Below are 19,764 nucleotides of genomic sequence, written 5' to 3'. Positions count from 1 at the left end.
CTGCTCGGTTTTGATTTAACATAGACTGTCACAGTCTTCTGTGGGAGTGGGAGTCATTTTACATTATGCCCTTTTGTACCCCCAGACTAAGGCGTAACATCCTGACAACATGCTCCAAACAGAACACACTTTTTCTGATTGGCTTTTAATCAATGAGTGGCATGTTTCTTTTATATATATATATATATATATATATATATATATATATATATATATATATATATATATATATATACACACACACACACACACAGGGTGGGGAAGCAAAATGTACAATGAACATTTAGTTGTTTTTTCTCAGCAGACACTACGTCAGTTGTTTTGAACCCAAACATATACTGATGTCATAATCATACCTAACACTATTATCCATACCTTTTCACAAACTTTTGCCCATATGAGTAATCAGGAAAGCAAACGTCAAAGAGTGTGTGATTTGCTGAATGCACTCGTCACACCAAAGGAGATTTCAAAAATAGTTGGAGTGTCCATAAAGACTGTTTATAATGGAAAGAAGAGAATGACTATGAGCAGAACTATTACCAGAAAGTCTGGAAAATACTATTAAAGAAGAATGGGAGAAGTTGTCACCCCAATATTTGAGGAACACTTGTGCAAGTTTCAGGAAGCGTGTGAAGGCAGTTATTGAGAAAGAAGGAGGACACATAGAATAAAAACATTTTCTATTATGGACATTTTCTTGTGGCAAATAAATTCTCATGACTTTCAATAAACTAATTGGTCATACACTGTCTTTCAATCCCTGCCTCAAAATATTGTACATTTTGCTTCCCCACCCTGTATGTATGTATGTGTGTGTATATATATATATATATATATATATATATATATATATATATATATATATATATATATATATATATATATATATATATAATGCTTTTTTTAATCAGATTTTAATTTGTCTTTGTTTTAATGATGGTTGCATGTTGTTGTTCTTGGCCTGCTTTGCACCCTGTGTTATTCACTGTTTTTACTTATTTCTTTACTTATTTAATCCCTTGATTTATGTTTCGTGTACGGCACTTTGGCCAGCTGTAAAGTTTTTAAAGTGCATTATAAATAAAGTTGGTATGGTATGGAACCAAACCTGGTCCACATACATATGTCAATGAGATCCACATAAAAGTCCAATGGGCTGATGACGTCAGACCAACAGAAAGTCATGTTGAATTTTCTGTCCATTTTTGGTGCTTTCCTCACAGTGTCTTTTGTATCTCCTCCTACAGATTGAACTCAGTTCACTTTAAACGTGTTCAGTTCAGTCTGAACAGGTCATGTACAGATGTGGTCAGGTGACCTTCAACAGGTTCAGTACAGGGTGGAGAACTTTGATGTTCGTCATGAAAAATGAAACTGTTATAATTCAACCATTTTTCATCCAATCAAAACCAAACTTGACCTATTTGATAATAGCCCCGCCCTGAACAAAATGTCATAACATTATTGAACGTGACTCATAGCTCCACCTACTGGTGGACAGTGGAATTCCATCTAAGTCAATGTTGCTCCGTCCTCAGCCCCATGTGACCTCCAGACCCCTGTACTCCTGTGTTCACCTTTAGCTGTGTGTGTGTGTGTGTGTGCGTGTGTGTGTGTGTGTGTGTGTGTGTGTGTGTCATAACTGAATATGTTTTTACTGTTTGGTTCTTTATGTGATGTCACTGGAATCTATGCAAAGGACTTCATGAAGTCAGACTGAACAGGAACGGAACATCAGTGCCTCTGGACAAACTGTCAGTAAATGTGAGCGCTGCATGTGCCTTTGTTTCCTTCATCCTTAAAGCTGCTGAAGACTTTTGTGACCATGTTTCTTCAGATCTGTCCATCCTCAGTCCTATCCTCAGTTTCATTCGTCTGTTCGTCTGTCTGTCATTCCTCAGCTGAATCTCTTCCTCATGCTGAACAGTTTCTTAGTTCCATCCACCACAATCAAACCATGTGTTTACACTTTGAGCCAGGAGGGAACTGGGCATCTGAGGAATTTTGCTGTGACGTGCATTGTGGGAAAGGGAGGCTCACGCAGCCACCTGCAGTGGAACCATATGATATTACATGGATGAAACAAACACGACGCGGAAACAGCTGAAACATGGAAACGGCTGGAGGAATATGCATAGAAGGAAGAGAGCTCCTGCTGTTTCCATGTGGTGTCTGTTCCAGCTGCTGCTGTCAGGCAGCCGCACAAACCAGCGTTGAACCAGACTCAGAGCTGAGGTTCAGGTCGAGTGGAGCTCAAACTCTTACCTCTCATGGGTGGATGGGTTCTGTCTGTGCTGACAGACGACTGTTCTCCTGAAGAAGAAGAAAAAGAAAAAGAAAAAAGAAAAAGGAGAAGAAGAAAAAGAAAAAGAAAAAGAAAAAAAAGAAGAAAAGGTCAAAGTCAGCAGCAGTCATAAATAACACATGTATCCAGGACGGTTTTGGTTTGTTTTAGTTCTGAAAATGAAAAACACACACATGCACAGAAGTAAACCATGTTCATGTCACAGTGAAGAAGACCAACCACCAGAACCAGAACCAAACCACTGGGTCCTGGATCCAAATATACGTGAACCAGCACTGACGTGTGTGGAACAGCTGAACAGGTCTGCATCAACAGAACATAAACCTGCAGATGAAAGGATCTGACAGAGTTAAAGACACAGAGTTAAAGCTGCAGAAGGACCTGCACTGGATCTACACACAAACAGGATATGTCACACTAAAGACCTTCCATTAACCCTTTAATGGACAAGTGATTGTTTTTGGTCATTTCCACATACATTAGAGGACAGTGACAGTAACAGTTCCAGGTAGGACAAAGAATTAGGACATATTGATTTTTGAATTTTTTATGAGTTTTTGACATTTTCCAGATCTTCACTGGTTTCTAATGGAACACATGTCACAGTGTTATAACCTGGAAACAGTTGAACATATTGATCTAATTACTATTGATCATAGACAGGAAGTCACATATGGGCTTTCATTTGATGCCATGACCTTTGACCTTGAGTGACCCTGAAAGGTCAAACAAATGTCAATTAATGTCTTTAAATATGCCATTGGACTACAGGACAATGGGTCCTAATTTCAAAAATTTGTTATTTTTTTTGCATTTTGTTGTTATTTGCAAAAAAGCACTAATTTAGAAAAGTTCACCTAAATGATTTCACATTTACAATGAAAAATGAAGTTACACTCATTTGTTTTATGTCAGTCAATCAATCAAATGTTATTTACATAGTGCCAAATCAGAACTAAAGTTATCTCATAACCCTTTTCATATAGACAGGTTTCTGTGCAACGTCATCCCACATATGCACACAGAGCCAGGGGACAGGAAGTGGGACGTTTGTCATTGTTTACAAACGGAGTCCAGCAGCAGCAGTAGTTGTTGTTCTGTTAATGACACAGAGTGGAAAAAGAATGGATGGAAAATGTATAATATCCTGAAAGACGAAGCGGATCCTGTGTCCAGGCCATTTAAAGGACTCAGTATCTACTGTGTGAGACTTACCCTGTCACCAAGGCCGCCTTAATGCACGGGCTAACTAGGGCTGAGGCCCAGGGGCCTACTGACTTAAGGGGCCTATCATTTTACAGACTCGATAAGCATATAAACTAACATCGATCTGTAATTTGTCAGTTTTCCTGTCAATCTTTTTATACGTACTGTATGCACATCTGAAGCCCAGCCCCAGCCCCACCCCCATGTGCCAAGAGGTCACGTTCAATGACAAAATGTCGGGGAAGAAGAAATTTGAGAGCAGTGCCCATAAAAGAGAACTGGGACGAGAAAAGTAGGATCCAGAGTAAGATTTATTAAAGAGCATGCCGAAGCTGACAGGGTTCTTTAAATCAACCTTGGATGACAGCGGAGAAAGCTCAGAAATTAAACGACTGGAGGAAGCAGCTGAGCCTGGGCCGCACAGGTGGAGTTAACAGCCACAGAAGGGGCAGAAGGAGGGGGAGACACAGAAGCATCAGGGCGGGGGAGAAGAGCCAGATGAGCCCTTCAGCAGTGACCCAGGCCGTTGGGGAAACAACTTCAACCGGCAACAGGTACGTGCATACTGGGCGAAAATGGGACCAGAGACGTGCCAAAATACAGACACTGAACTGTCTGCATCAGAGCGTGTACAGAAGCATCAGAGACAGGATTTTTCTACAACTCATTTCAGCAGCAAACTAACTAACGGAGAGTATGTTAGTAGAGAAAGGCTGTGTTATTCACCATCAACAGGCAGTGTGTTTTGTTTTGCGCGCAAGATATTTGGTGAGAAAAAAGAAAAGTCGGTATTTGTTAATGGGGGATATTCACATTGGAAACATGCAGGTGATCGCACAGCAGAACACGAAAATAGTGACACACAGAAAGGCCATGATCGCTTATATCAATCAAGCTGCTGGCCGTGGGACAGTGGACTCAGAACTAAAAAAAACAGTTTGACGAGGAGTGTGAGTATTGGACACAGGTTCTACAGAGGGTTGTTGCTGTTGTGAAGTATTTGGCTGAGCGTGGGCGAGCTTTCAAGGGTGACAAACAGCCACAGGTTTGAAGTATTTGGCTTTATCTCCATGTCACTGTCCATGGTGCTGTGTGTGTTCGTGTGAGTTGGGGGGGGGGGGGGGGGGTTTACACCTATGTGCAGGTGCATGGGTTCTCAGGCTCTGTTGCTGCTGTTAAATAAAGGTTTTTCTTGACAGTTGATGGTTGTTGATGATATTTTTTATCATTTTTATCATGAAGTCAAACTTCAATCCATCTTGGTTACAATCTACTCGCTGTTATAGATTACCCAGATGTTATATTTAATAATGAGGCTCGGTAATTTTGGAGGATGGGACAGGGGGGCCTACAACACCTCCCTCAGCCCCGGGGCCTACCATTAGGTTAAGGTGGCTCTGCCTGTCATGTGCAGGTATAGGTTCAGATGGACCACAGACCCCTGTACACGGACACTCACACAGCAGAAGGGCTCGTCTTAGTCCCTGTCTCTGAATGGACTGGACGCCTGCCCTCAAAGCCCCAAACCCTGAACCTGTGTCAGAAAACTTGAAGTTTTGCACATGACCACAAAGTATGTAATTATATATGCACGTTTGTCCTCTGTGTCCACACTGGGCTTCTCTATATTCTACAGGAGGTGACCAGTCAGAGGATGAAAGGTCAAGTTTTGGTCTCCACCAGGAGCAGCTGCAGGAGGACTGACACCCCCACCCCCACCCCCCCAGGTTTCATCACCTCTGATAGAACAGTCAGAGTCACCTGCCAAACAGAACCCATGGAAACGCCTGAATGACTTTTTAATTATGTTCACCTACGGACACACATGTCCACTGTCAGCAGGATTCATTAAAGACACATCCTTTATGAGGCTGAACTAAACAGAGGAGGAGTCTGAAGAACGGGAAAGAATGTCCAATAAAGTAGAAACAGTGAGAGAATAGATGCACTAATGCAGAGGAGTCCAGTACAATAAGAACATCCCAGTCTACAGATAAGGACAACTCCAAACGTTTGTCTTTGTTTTAGTGAAAAAAAAAGTAAAATTAAATTGGGAAAAGTTGATATTTACAAGCTATCCTTTCACAAAAAAATGTGAGTAACAATAATAAGAAAAATAAGTGTAATTTTAACAATATTATGCCCCAATCTATTATATTTACAGGTGCATTACAACTTACAGACATACACACAGTGGATCTACAAAGGCACAAAACATGTAGGAACAGACAATTATATTACTAATAATTTTGGAGAAAGAGAGAAAAGGAGCGAGAGAAAGGAGAGAGAGAGAGGCAGACAGATTGTGTAAATCTGTGCACATCCTTCAAAGACACACAAACTGAACTAAATGAGTTCTGAAGGAGTAACTATTTAATTTGACCTTTGACCCCATAGTCGGGGAGCCAAAAGCTCAATAAAATGGGTTGAACCTGACATTGTCTGCCATACTTTTTATTTGTGGTTTTTTTTTTGTTAATTTTGATCCTAAGGACCAATAATTGGAAGGTCTGCTCTGCTGGAAATATCGTGAAGAAAATTGTGGCCTTTACTAGTGTACGTACCCCTCATTTTTTGATATAAAATTTTGAAAAATGAAAATTTTCCTTCAATGTTCAGTGGGCTGGGTAAGCTGTCAATAAATGCATTCCAGGTGCAAAAAACACATATGGTGACAACCTTCAATGAAAAAATAATCTTAAAAACACATTTCTGCATGATTTTGGCTCAATTTAATGCAAAAAAATTAGACGTTTTCTCACTTTTTTCCAATATTTTCAACTTTACTTCATTGGCAATCAACTATTCCCCCAAGTTCTGACATCAGCCAATATGCCATTCTGTTCACCAAACAGTATACTCATTCCACAGAAAAAAATTATACAAATCCAACCAAAATCAATGGATCTGTGATGATTTCTCTACTAGTCGGCAACACAGGCCCAGAACCTCTAGAGAATTTTAAGCTACTCTCAAAATTCCGAAAGACAGACTGGATATTTAACATAGTTGTTAAAGTCCACATTTTTAAAAATCATGGCCTAGGCATCTTTTTAATTTCAACATAACTCTGTTCTTTCAATAGAAACATGCCACACAAGAAATTGAAATACAACAAAATGACTTGATTATGTCATTATGTCGCTCCCCGACTACCATGACTATGAAACCTGGAATAAAACCTCAAAGCATACATCTGATCCTGTCTAAAATAAAGGTTTACAGACATGTTCAGAATAAAGCAGATGCATTTGCTCTCAGACATCCACCTAAACTGAAGCACAGCATTAAAGCAGATGGATTCACATGAACACTGTTTGAACCCCACATGTTTAACTCTGCACTGATTCACCTGTTTGAAGGAATTTCTTGTAAAACCCAATAGTTCCAGTGGATCTGTCCCACTGGAGCAGAGGCTGTTCTGGCCTTAAACTCATTGGAACAGACGGAGGGAGTGTTTGGACTAATCTACTCTGACTTTGGACTAAATACGTCCCATAACTCATTTCCTGGACTCATGTCATCAATAAAGACGAACAGGTCGGACTCAGATCCATGACTCCTCACTGGTGATGACTGGTTCAGTTTGAAGACCCTGGAGGACGTCCTGACCAAGGTTACAATAGTTTTGGATTTTTTATTATAGTTTAGTTTTATTTAGTTTGGACTTTTTTTCTCTAATTCAGTTTGTTTTAATTCATTTTTAGAGAAGGTTTGATAGTTTTTATTGGATTTCATTTTTTTTCTAAATGCCTAGTTGTAGTTCAGTTGTAGTTCAGTTGTAGTTCAGTTGTAGTTCAGTTTTAGTTCAGTTGTAGTTCAGTTTTAGTTTAGTTGTAGTTTAGTTGTAGTTTAGTTGTAGTTTAGTTGTAGTTCAGTTGTAGTTCAGTTTTAGTTCAGTTGTAGTTCAGTTGTAGTTTAGTTGTAGTTTAGTTGTAGTTTAGTTGTAGTTTAGTTGTAGTTCAGTTGTAGTTTAGTTGTAGTTCAGTTGTAGTTCAGTTGTAGTTCAGTTGTAGTTCAGTGGTCTCTTTTCTCTTCTTCTCTGTGCTCCTATTCAAATCAATCCCAGACAGGACTCTGCTGCTTTAGTCTCCATGTTTCCAGGTAGAGTGGGGACCAGAAGACGACTGGAAACCACAAGTGAACACAAGTGACGGAGCAAAAAGTGTCGTATGGAGACAGCACAGAAAACTGAGAGACAAAGAAATCGATTTTGTACCAATCCGACATTGACAAAGACGAAAACGAAGGGAATTTTATCCAGAATTTTTATCTGTTTTCGTTAGTTTTGTAAACATACAATACAGTTTCAGTTAGTCATGTTTTTTTCTTTTAATTATAGTTTTTATTTATTTCAGTTAACAAACATGTTTTTTCAGTTCTAGTTTTCCTCATTTTGTTCGTTTTCGTTAACGATAATAACCTTGATGATGACTGGTATTTTAGTGTCTGTTCACCAGTCGTGTAAAATTCTGTCAGAACTGTTGATGAAGAGGTTTGTCTCTATGGGTGTCAGTGTGCAGTCGTTTCGTTAATGATAATAACCCTGGTCCTGACACACTGGCATGGGTTGGTCCTTCTAGTATTGGTTCATCAGATATAAAAGCATGTGGATAAAAGTTCACAGAGCTGAGACCCCAGTTCTAGACTCCGGGGGTGGGGTGGGGTGGGGTGGGGTACTGTGACCCGTCTTTTGTGACACCGGTCCTTGAACTTCTCTGACACACCTCATACTTTTGCACAGACGTGGCTCTGGAGGTGGGATTAGTCTGACAGGTTTGTGCTGGTAGTTTAGTTTTCCACAGAAAAACAATGGACCGGTCTTTATTCCATCCTCCAGGAGGTATTGTGATCACTTTACTTTGTTTGTTTGTTTGTTCTCATCTTCAGTGTAAAACTCTTCCACCCATCTTTCCCAAATCTTCCCCACAGATAGGCCTAGGCCCTGGGACCAACCCATTACATTCTGGGCCAAGTAGACCAAAGTTCAAGGTCACAGCAAGGTCACAACATCTACAATTTTCCATCTGTCATCATTGAGACATTTTCCAAAATTCATCAAAAATTCAAAATGACTCCGATTAGCCTCCAATTTGATCCACCCGTAGCTTAGAACAATATCTTGTATCTGGCACAAATGCCACATTTCCACTACATGGAACCAGCTCGGCTCAGCTCGGCTCGGTATTCCTTAGACCATTTCCATTCCAGGATACTACTGACTTTACAGTACCTAGACGTCATAGCAATGCGGCACATTATTTCCATGTCGTCTGTTCAGAGAGTTGCTGATAAACTCACTTGTTGTGTGTTGTCTTGTCTGAATTTTTACATCGGCCACCAAAGACTGAATCTCCTCAAAAGAACATGGTTTAGTTTTGGGCTGTTCTCATGTGGATTAATGTACCGCTATATTTACTGTCCTCTTCTGCATCTGTTTTTTGTAAAATGGTGAGTCACAGAGAAAACTGTCTGACCAATCAGTGGTCTGCAGTGTTATACGTCACAGTTTAGTATCGCTTGGAACCTCGCCAGAGGTGATACCAAAAAACTAGTACCAGGTACCAGATTCCAGGTCCTTTTTCGTAATGGAAACGCAAAAATGCCAAGTCGGGTCGAGCTGGTACCACGCAGTGGAAATGCGGCTAAAATTGTCCACATCCACTGTGGAATGTGGACTCTGTGGACATTTACATTTAACATTGAAAATCCCATTTACCACACATTTAAAATTAGAACTGAACAAATATTGATGTGAATTGAATCTAACTGGACAGACACATGACTGGCACCAAGCTGCAACTTTTTCTGCTGTATGGAACAACCTGAAAACTGCTGAATTTAAACAGAAAGAGTCGATGCACACATGCACACCGTTCAGGGTGTTTGGCGGAGGTTTGCGTTCTCTGAACACTTGGTTTGATAGTGCAGCGGCTCCTCCTGCTCAGGTCCACCGCTCTACATGTGTTGTTGATTCTCCTCACTCCCCTGTGGCTAATTTTACTGTCAGTCGTGCACTCGGCAGCCTGTGTCTATATAAAAGCCCATCTGAAGCAGGAATGATGTGCTTCTGTCTGGGAACGCGGCTTGTTAAACCTGTCCACAGAATATCTGCTGCAGGTTTCAGATCCACTGCTGCTTTCAGAGCTGTCAGCAGCCTTGGATACACTTGACCTCCACATGAGACTCTTTTTTAACACACAGGCCCTTCAGAGTCCAGCTGGGTCCTTTCAGCTCTGAAGTGGCCCCTCTAAACTGTGGGGTGCCTCAAGGCTCTATTCTGGGCCCCATTCTTTTTATCTTATAAATGTTCCCACTAGGGTCCATCACATCCGTGTTCGCTGTTTGGTGGATGATCTCCAGACCAGTGGCGGCTGCTTGTCTTTCAGACAGGGGAAGCTCACTGTCGGCTTACATCAAAAAAATTGTCAAGTTATTTAAACAGAAATTCGGCCCTCCGTTCCTTATGATTTGTGTATTTCCAGGTCAGTAAATGAACAGTTCATTTGGTTTCTGTGATTTCACAGCAGAATGTGTGACGGTATTAAACTGAACTGTGTCAGTGAAGGAGCAGATCTGAAAACAGCTGTCAATCAAACCGCATTCAGCCTTCAGACCCGTGCTCCAATTGGCATGCGGAAGCTCAGCGTCCGGCCCGGCTGAGCTCCGCCCACGGCTCCGTTCACGCCCAGAGACGCTAAGCGTCCGGGGGCGGGACAACATGGTGTCATTTATCCAATTAGCGTCCAGTTTCGAGTCGTTGAAAAAACCAGTTCCACTCAGTCCCATTGAAGTGCATGGACGCTGAGCATCTACGGACAAATGCACTGAGCAGAGATGGAATGAACAAACACAGACACTGGAATGGAGGAGAAGTGAACAACATCCAGTCCACTGATCTGGGATCAAACTGATTCTGAACCAACTGGTCTGAGAGATGAACGTGTTCCAACACATTTGGAGTCAATGAAATGAAAACAACTGAACAGATTTGAGCATTTAATGGGAGTCATTTTAGGGGAAGCTGAGCTTCCACTGCAGTCTGACACAAACACCTCTGCTCCAGGTCTACCCCCCCCTTAAACCTGGTCCTGGTTCCATGCAGAGTCTAATTAACTGTCTGCATGTCATTAAAACCTGGATGGCCTTAAAAGTCCTTCGTCTAAATGATGGTTCGACGGACACTGTTTTATTTGATCTGCTCCTCCTTTTACTTCAGCTGCTCACAGTGCTGTGAACTCCCTGGACTCTTTTACTCACATGTGTTTTAAACCTTCGTGTTTTCTTTGATGGTGCGTTTAAATTCAACAGATTTCTTCTGTTAATACCAGCTTTTTTCAGTTGTGTCTTTTACCAAAGGTGAAGCTGTACCTGTCCATAAAGCAGTTCCAGCTGGTTGTTCATTTATTTATCACGTCTCCACTGGACTTTTGTAACAGGGTTTCTGCAGGTATCAGCAAATCTAACTGAATGTCCTTTTTAATGCCACTTTAAACACACTTAATGCACATGTCCACATGCATGTACACTTACATATATACTTTTATATGTTCACTTTCACAGGCTTTCACCAGGTTCTCAATAGTTCCTCCTCCAATCACGTCTGCTCAAACTTGTATTTTCCCATTTTTCCCACATTTGCTAATATTCCCTTTGCTCTTTCACCACAGCATGAACACACTCACAGCATGTTGCATTCCAGACATCTGGTGTTTGGACTTCATGTATCAGCCATAAACAATAGTCAATTACAGGGTTACCTGTCAATCATCACACTAAACTTCTGTTCAAAATTATTCAATGTTTATAGAATCAAAATAAATTGTGAATAAATGTTTTTGTTCCATTAAGTGTATTTAATTTTTTAATGCTTCTGGACATCAAATTTAATGCTTTTTAATGTCACTTAAGGCCTTCATTTTCACAAAATCTATCTAATGACTTTAAATACTTTTTAGTGACCCACAGAAACCCTGTGTAATCTGTTATAATATGGGATGGACCAGTCCTCCGTCCACCGTGGCTGGGACCACATCACCCTGGTACTGCCTTCCTGTCCCTACAGGATCTGGGTTCAGATTTGATTGTTTTTCAGTGTCTGAATGGTTTGACCCCCCCCCCCCCCCCCCCCCCCCCCGTATGTCTGTGTGCAGCTCGTTGGCCAACTGTTGTTTTTAAAATTATTTAGAAATAAAGTTGACTTCACCTCCTCAGAGCCAGCTCTGGGTTTTCAACAGTTTCACAACTTTGTACAAAAAAAAAAGAAAACTGTAAAACTGTCCACCACAAAGGACATTCCATAAAAATGTTAAAAACTGCATCTGAAAAAACTGTTGCATCATAATGTTTCCAATGTAGGCACAGATTTAATAAAAAACAAAAAATGCTGGTACTTTGCTGACATTTCCTGGGTCTGAGGAGGTTAAAGACAATAAAAAAACTAATGAAATAACTAAAAACTCAATAAAACTAACCTGAAAACAAGACAAAACAGCTAAACCAAATGAAAAGTGTAACACTAGTCTAATTTTGGCAAAAAATATACAAATTCATCGACTTTGATGAACAGTTAATGCAGTAGGAGTGCTTGTGTGTTATTAAAGCTGCTTTGAATTATTTTACTTAATTTACTTTTCCCAACCTTTGTTTATTTGGAGTTTTATAGAAACTGGGCAATACAAACACTGTATCATATATGACACATCAATTGAAAATAAATTGTTGCACAATTCCCATTTTTCTTTTTTACATGCAAACAAACCCAAGAACAAGTACACCAACCTTCTCCATTAACAAAAATAAACAAAACAAAAAACGCAAAAAAAACCAAAACAAAACCCCTAAACAAACAAAAAAAGGTCTTGAAAGGTTCATGTTTAGAATATCGACGTGTTATGTGTTACACAAGGTACATAACCGAATAGAAAAAAACAAAAAAGAGGACCAGACAGAAAAATGACCATAAAGGTCCACCTGGAACCAAGGGGACATTTGTTCTCCTGACTAGCTGAAACAAAGGATTCCAGATTTGTGAAACTTTATCAGCAGAAGTATAAAGTGTCATTCTAATTTTTTCCAATCTGGGGAAATACAGGACGTCTCTGAGCCAGTGAATAAAGGAAGGGGCTGTCGTGATTTCCATTTCAGGACAATCACCCTTCTCGCAAGAATGGTCATAAATGCAAGAGAATTACTTTGAGAAGTGGAGAGGGAAGGTGTCCTGACAAAAATCCCACATAGGGCACTCAAGGGGTTTGGATTAATTTTCCTACCAATTACGTTAAAGATGATGGAAAAAACTTTGTTCCAAAAGTCAACCAGCTGCGGACAGAACCAGAATGTGCGAATAAGATTACCCAGGGATTGATGACATCTGTCACTTAATTTACTTTTTAACAAATACGTTAGAGAATATGTTTCTAACATCATGTCATATGATATTTGGAGAAAAAAATATTCTATGGTAAAATATAAAATTCTCTACATTTCTTGCTTGGTAAATGTTGATTCTGTGATGTGTTTTTATGTTCAGTCTGTTTAAATAACTTTCTTTCGCAGTTTGACAGATGAGGTGTGTTTTATTTGAAGGTAAAGTTCATGAGTGCATAAGCACATGTGGTTTCACACACACACACACACACACTCAGGTGTAAATACACACCATGTGTTGGTGGGTGTGGTCCTGTGTGTGCTCCTCCCCCTCCTCCTCTTCATCTTCATCCTCCTCTTCTTCAGCCTCACTGTTCTGTCTCTGTACCAGCTCATCCTCCAGTTCTGAGCTCGACTCCTCCCCTTCCTGCCACGCACCATCACTCTTATATGGCCCCGCCTTCCTCTGCTCTGCACACACACACACACACACACACACACAAAGCATGAATATGCTGCAGGTGTAACAGGGAAAGTCACAAAAACAGCAGCTCTGGAATGGGCTGCTGTTATACGTACGGGTCTTCAAAAAAAACACAACGTAACCACCGGTTCCACATACACCCTATCACACACCTGGGATGTGGTCCTGCAGAAGACGTCAGACACCAGGGGGCATAAGAAATGAGCCCAGGTAAAACTAACCCCATGGGAACAGACCAGTTGCTCATATGTGTGCAGATATTCCATCATATCCTGTTTACAACTGGTTTTCACAGATTTTCAGTCATGAAGGCTGTTGAAGAAATACCGTCATTTCCGGTCTATAAGCCGCTACTTTTTTCCACACACTGTGAAGCCGCGGCTCTAAAATGATGTGCTAATTTATGTTTTCTGGGCTAACGATCGACCCGGCTGACGAAGCAGGAAATAGAGCTGCTGCGCTAAACTTGGCATCAATGAAGCGATGGTGAGATGTTGGAGACGGGCTGAGTGCAGCTTACAGTCCGGAAAGAACGGTCCTCAGTTTTCTGATGGGCAGTCGGACCAGTGTGTGTGAAAGCTGGTGTCAGCTCCAGCCTTAGGGTTAGTTTCTGTTATGGAAACACCAAGCATTAGTTCCACATGTGGTCATTTAATAAAGGTACTGTTCACATCCATAAATGTGTCAACGAGTACATTTAACCCTTTCATGCACAGTGGTCACTCCAGTGGACGGTTATTCTACGGCTGTTCTATTGTTTATTCATGGGTTTTGTTGTTTTAGTTCCATATCAGGACTCTTATGCATCATCCAAAACACTGCAATTCATACAATTACTGTAACTTTGCTGTTCTTGATAAAAACTGATCTGCAGTAACATGTTTTAGTGGAAATCAACTGCTAATTGGTATTAGACTGTAATTAACTTTTTTTTTTTTTTTTTTTTTTTGCATATCCTCCTGAGCAATGTATTTTGTCCTCTGTAGGGGACAAAAGTTGGACAGTTTTACTTTAAAAATGCTGTCCATTACAAAGGACATTCCATTAAAAAAAAATCAACCAATAAATAAAAGTAGTTTTAAAAATGTATCTGAAAAAACTGTTGCATTATGCAGTTTCCCATCAAGACAATTTTTTAATGTAAAAAAAGCTAAAACTGTCCATTTCCTGGGTCTCAGGAGGATTTTATCTCCATGAAATGAGTAATAACTGATATTAGAGTGTGATAAAATGTGAGAAAACAGTAGCAATCTAGCAATTAGTAGCATTAAAAATGCTTTTATTTCATAGTTTTCACACAGTATATCACTTTCTGATGATGATTTGTATATAAATGTTTCTTTGCTTCAAAACTTAAATGCATGGTGTCCAGCTGAGTGGACATTTTTGTAACTCCTTGAAAAATACGTTCATAAAAAAAAAAAAAAAAAAAAAAAAAAATCAATTGCATTGTTTTTTTCATGCCTAAAGAGGAACAAAAACACTCAAGAAAAAAATATTGACTAAGGTTCTCATAAGTCATGCATGAAAGGGTTAATGACAATCTATGACAGAAATACGGGACCAACTGGATTTAACTGATGGGGTTCAGACACAAACATTAAAGAGCCCGTCGGGTTTGGACAGAAACAAGTGACCTGAGCTGGACTCTGTTGGACACTCCAGACTATTTAGAAAGTCATACACACCAAGGTTCTAACAGTTTTGGATTTTTCATTCTAGTTTTATTTAGTTTGGACTTTTTTTCTCTAATTCAGTTCATTTTAATTCATTTTTAGAGCAGGTTTGATAGTTTTTATTATTTATTTTTTTCTAAATACTTAGTTTTAGTTTAGTTTTAGTTTAATTTAGTTTAGTTTTGGTGTTAGTTTAGTTTTAGTTTTAGTTTAATTTTAGTACCTACCTCCCAGCGCTTTTAATTCAAATGTGCAGTAACTTGTTCGTTACCTCTCAGGACTCATATTTTTTATTACTATTACTCTTTTTTTTAAATAATACTCCACTTTACAAATGTGTATCTGAGCTGTATGTGTAATAACTGTTTTTTGTTTGTATGTTTCAGCTGTGTTTATGTTTTGGTATCTGTCTGTTCTTGTCATATCCTTACTTAGCTCCTTTTCTGACTCAGGGAAACACACAAGAATTCCAATGTGCCCAAAATATTATGTATCTGTGCAAATGGCAAATAAAGTCTATTCTATTCTAGTATTAGTTGTAGTTCAGTGGTCTCTTTTCTCTTCTTCTCTGTGCTCCTATTCAAATCAATCCCAGACAGGACTCTGCTGCTTTAGTCTCCATGTTTCCAGGTAGAGTGGGGACCAGAAGACGACTGGAAACCACAAGTGAACACAAGTGACGGAGCAAAAAGTGTCGTATGGAGACAGCACAGAAAACTGAGAGAGACAAAGAAATCGATTTTGTACCAATCCGACATTGACAAAGACGAAAATGAAGGGAATTTTATTCATAATTTTTATCCGTTTCAGTTAGTTTTGTAAACACACAATACAGTTTCAGTTAGTTATGTTTTTTTCTTTTAATTATAGTTTTTATTTATTTCAGTTAACGAAAATGTTTTTACAATTCTAGTTTTTGTCATTTCGTTAGTTTTCGTTAACGATTATAACCTTGATACACACATGACAATAGGAGGGGGCAGCAGTGCATGAATGGATTAGCCCCTCCTACATGTGGTAGTTTTACTCATATTTCTTATCCTGTGCTAATTGTCCGTTAATATCACTGACATCCTGGTCTACAGTAGCATTAGCCCACAGACCCAGGTCAAACTAGTCCAGTCTGAATAGTGCTACAGTCCAGGAGGTCCCAGTTCAGACCAGTTCCATGTGTGTAAAAGTACTAGTGTGTGCTGCAGTGGTTCATATCAGTGAACACCCCCACCACCACCACCCCCCCACCAGCAGGACAGTGTTGGACATCAACAGTCCCCATGGAACAGCTGTTGGGAGGAAAACACTGTTTTCCCTAAAAACTCTGTGGTCTTTTCTCCAGTTTGTTAACTGTCATGTGAATAAACCTCTAAACTATTGGAAGAATGTGGTGTGAGACCAAAGTGGAGGTTTTTGGACTGAAGTGAGGACTGTTCAGTTTGACACTGAGCAGACTGAGCATTCACACACAACTGAGACACTAAAGTCTGCAGGGAAATATGAAGAAGTGAAGTGAAAATCTGCCCAAAGTGGATATGGAGGACTGAGAAACACCAAAGTGGACAGGTTTGAGTCATAAGAAAAACAAACAAACTGTGCCGCAGGTTGACATTTGACAATGACACATATTTAAAGGTGTGAGTATAACGGAGTTAATATATGTAGTGTGTGATTCCACATGCCATCTCACACTGTTTTATTGTATTAATTACAATTTTATTTTATGGGCCTTGAACACCACACCCCTGCAGACTAAGGTTGTGCACCCCAGGGACATAGCACCAGTTTCGCTGTGCTGTCTGCCTGGAATAAACGGCAAAGGTACAAAGAAGAATCAGAATCAGAATCAGAATAGCCTTTATTGTCATTTGACAGCACAGAGTACATCAAACAAAATTAAGATCGATGAACTAGGGACATCGAGCTGCTGCAACTTCGGCCGCACTGCCACAGGACCCTTTTCTTCAAAGAAGATCGGGTTTTGTCAAATCTTTCACAATGCACTAGTACAGCTGCTACACAGGAGACTTTCATGACCAGGTTTTCCTCAGATCTGTCCATCCTCAGTCATATCCTCAGTTTCATTCGTCTGTTCGTCTGTCTGTCTGTCTGTCGTTCCTCAGAGTCAGGAGGAACTGGGCATCTGACAAAGTTTGTTGTGACGTGCATTGTGGGAAGCGGAGGTTCGCGCAGCCGCCTGACAGCAGCAGTGCAACCATATGATATTATATGGATGAAACAAAACACGATGTGGAAACGGCTGAAACGTGGAAACAGCTGGAGGAACATGCAGAGAGGACAGGGAGCTCCAGCTGTTTCTGCATCCTGTCTGTTCCAGCTGTCACTATCAGACGTTTGAGCGAACTGACATTTCCCACAACACACATCACAACAAAACTCCTCAGATGTCCCAGTTCCTTCTGGCTCTGAATGTAAACACAGTTTGTTTGTGGTGGATGGAACTAAGAAACTGTTCAGCATGAGGAAGAGATTCAGCTGAGGAATGACAGACAGACAAACAGACGAATGAGACTGAGGATATGATGATATGAGGTTCTGGTCCTGTGTGTGTGTGTGTGTGTGTGTGTGCGCGTGTGTGTATATGTGTGTGTGTGTGTGTATGTGTGTGTGTGCATGTGTGTGTGTATTACCTGTGCTGCTGATGTGTGTGTCCTCTGTGATCTGCTCCAGTCTTCCCAGTAAAGCTTCGATGTTTGCTTTAATCTGAGTCAGCTCTGACTTTATGGCCTGAAGTTCTGTCCCTTTGACTGCTGAAGAAGACAGACAGACAGACAGACAGACAGACAGACACAGAAGACAGACAGAGACAGAAAGAAGAGACAGACAGACAGACAGACACAGAAGACAGACAGAGACAGAAAGAAGAGACAGACAGAAAAGAGACAGACAACAAACAGACAGATGATCTCATTAGTTTCGTGTCCTCAGTCCTTTTCTGAAACGTGCTGATTCCAACTCATTAAGTTTCAGTTCAGACTAAAGCTGAATAATGAATTCAAACATTACTGAAATGACAAAATGGTCACATCCAATATTTAATCACAGAAGTTGTCGGAGGAACGGTAAATGTTCCACCAGTGAATCCAGGTAACGTCGGATGTGTCTGATTCTTCAGCTGTTCCCTTCAGGGCTCACCACAGCCAGTCATCTTCCTCCATTTAACCCTGTCCTCTTCATCCTCTTCTACCTTCATGTCCTCTTTGACTCCATCCATAAACCTGGTCTGGGGTCTTCCTCTAGACCTCCTCCTCTGGACATGTCCAAACCTCATGGATCTGGTCCATTCTGGTCCTAACAGACCCTGATCATCTGGCCCTGTCATCCAGCTCTGTCTGCTGTCTGTCCTTCAGGTCCAACATGGCTGCTGTCTCCTCTGTCTTCCACACCTGTCCTTTCATTCACTCTTTTAATCACACACACCTGACTCTTTTCCACTCATTCCAGCCTGCATCACATGCTTCTTCTCCTCTTTTCCAAACTCACCATTGGACTGTTGACCCTCAGAACCTCAAACCCTCCACCTCCTTCTGTAAGTCCACTGGTCCACTTCCGTCGCACATGCTCACTCCTGGCCTTAGTCTAGTGTCCACTACTCTCTCCCAGTCTGTCACTATCAGATTGATGGTTGTTTATAGGCAGTATATGTCATAGAAGTTGATCGGTCTTTTTTCTCCTAAAACTCTTGGTTTTTATACTTTTTCCCCACATCTGTTCTCAGCAATTACATGTTGTTACAGAGACTGAGAAATGCACATGTGCAATATATCATTATAATATACTGTAATCTGACTCAAACAACAAACCAACTGGAGTTGTGCATCGTACTCTATGACTGATCAGCCTTTTCCAGGACATTCCTGTAGATCAGGGCTGTCAAACTCATTTTAGTTCAGGGGCCACATCCTCCCAATATGATGTGCAGTGGGCCGGACCAGTAAATGAATAACATAATAATATATAAATAATGCCAACTCCAAACATTTCAATGTGTTTTATAGTGAAAAAAGTAAAATTACATTATGGAAACAATTACATGTACAAAATGTCCTTTTAAACATGTGAATAACGTAAACAACCATGAAAAAACTGAAATTTATTAAGAAAAATAAGTGCATTTTTAACTATATCATGCCTCTGCTTATCATTCATAAATGTGCATTAAAACTTACAGATCACAATGGATCTGCAAAATACACCAAATATTTAGTAACTGGCAGAATATTAGTAAAATTGCACTTAGTTCTCTTTTTCTTTTCTTTTTCTAGTTTTTCATATTTTTTGTGAAAGGCCACTTTGTAAATTTACACATTTTCACGTAATTTCACTTTTTCACACTAAAACAGAGGAAAAATTTGCAGTTGTCATTATTTGTAGCTTTTTATGGTAGTATTTTACTGATCTGACCCACTTGAGACTAAAGTAGGGCTTTATGTGGACCCTAAACAAAAAGGATTGACTGTTAATATCTTGAATGTAATTTTTGCATTTCACAAATTCACCCTATGGGCCAGATTGGACCCTTCGGCGGGCCAGATTTGGGCCCTGGGCTGCATGTTTGACACCTGTGCAATAGAATGAAAAACATGGTTTGAGCAGCAACAAATAGTATGTACTGATGAAGAAACCAAATTATCTTTCAAATTTCAACTCACTTCAGTTTCCCTTTAAATCCATATAGAAACATGAGTATTAACACCACTCACAGG

General features: G+C 40.2%; 1 protein-coding gene across 1 annotated transcript in view; it reads right to left on the bottom strand.

Moving 5' to 3' along the window:
• Nucleotides 1–13,157: 13,157 nt before the first annotated feature.
• raly (RALY heterogeneous nuclear ribonucleoprotein) overlaps nucleotides 13,158–19,764 on the bottom strand; it is a 28,375-nt gene continuing 21,768 nt past the window's right edge. Inside the window, exons 5-6 of the mRNA XM_030135028.1 lie at nucleotides 17,689–17,808; nucleotides 13,158–13,354 (exon numbers count right to left, since the gene is read on the bottom strand). Of these exons, the coding sequence (XP_029990888.1) occupies nucleotides 13,158–13,354; nucleotides 17,689–17,808 (317 nt within the window). The remainder of the gene's footprint in view (nucleotides 13,355–17,688; nucleotides 17,809–19,764) is intronic.

The sequence above is a fragment of the Sphaeramia orbicularis genome, chromosome 5, assembly GCF_902148855.1.
Source record: "Sphaeramia orbicularis chromosome 5, fSphaOr1.1, whole genome shotgun sequence".
Taxonomy (NCBI): domain Eukaryota; kingdom Metazoa; phylum Chordata; class Actinopteri; order Kurtiformes; family Apogonidae; genus Sphaeramia; species Sphaeramia orbicularis.
This window is presented reverse-complemented; position numbering and strand designations above follow the sequence as displayed.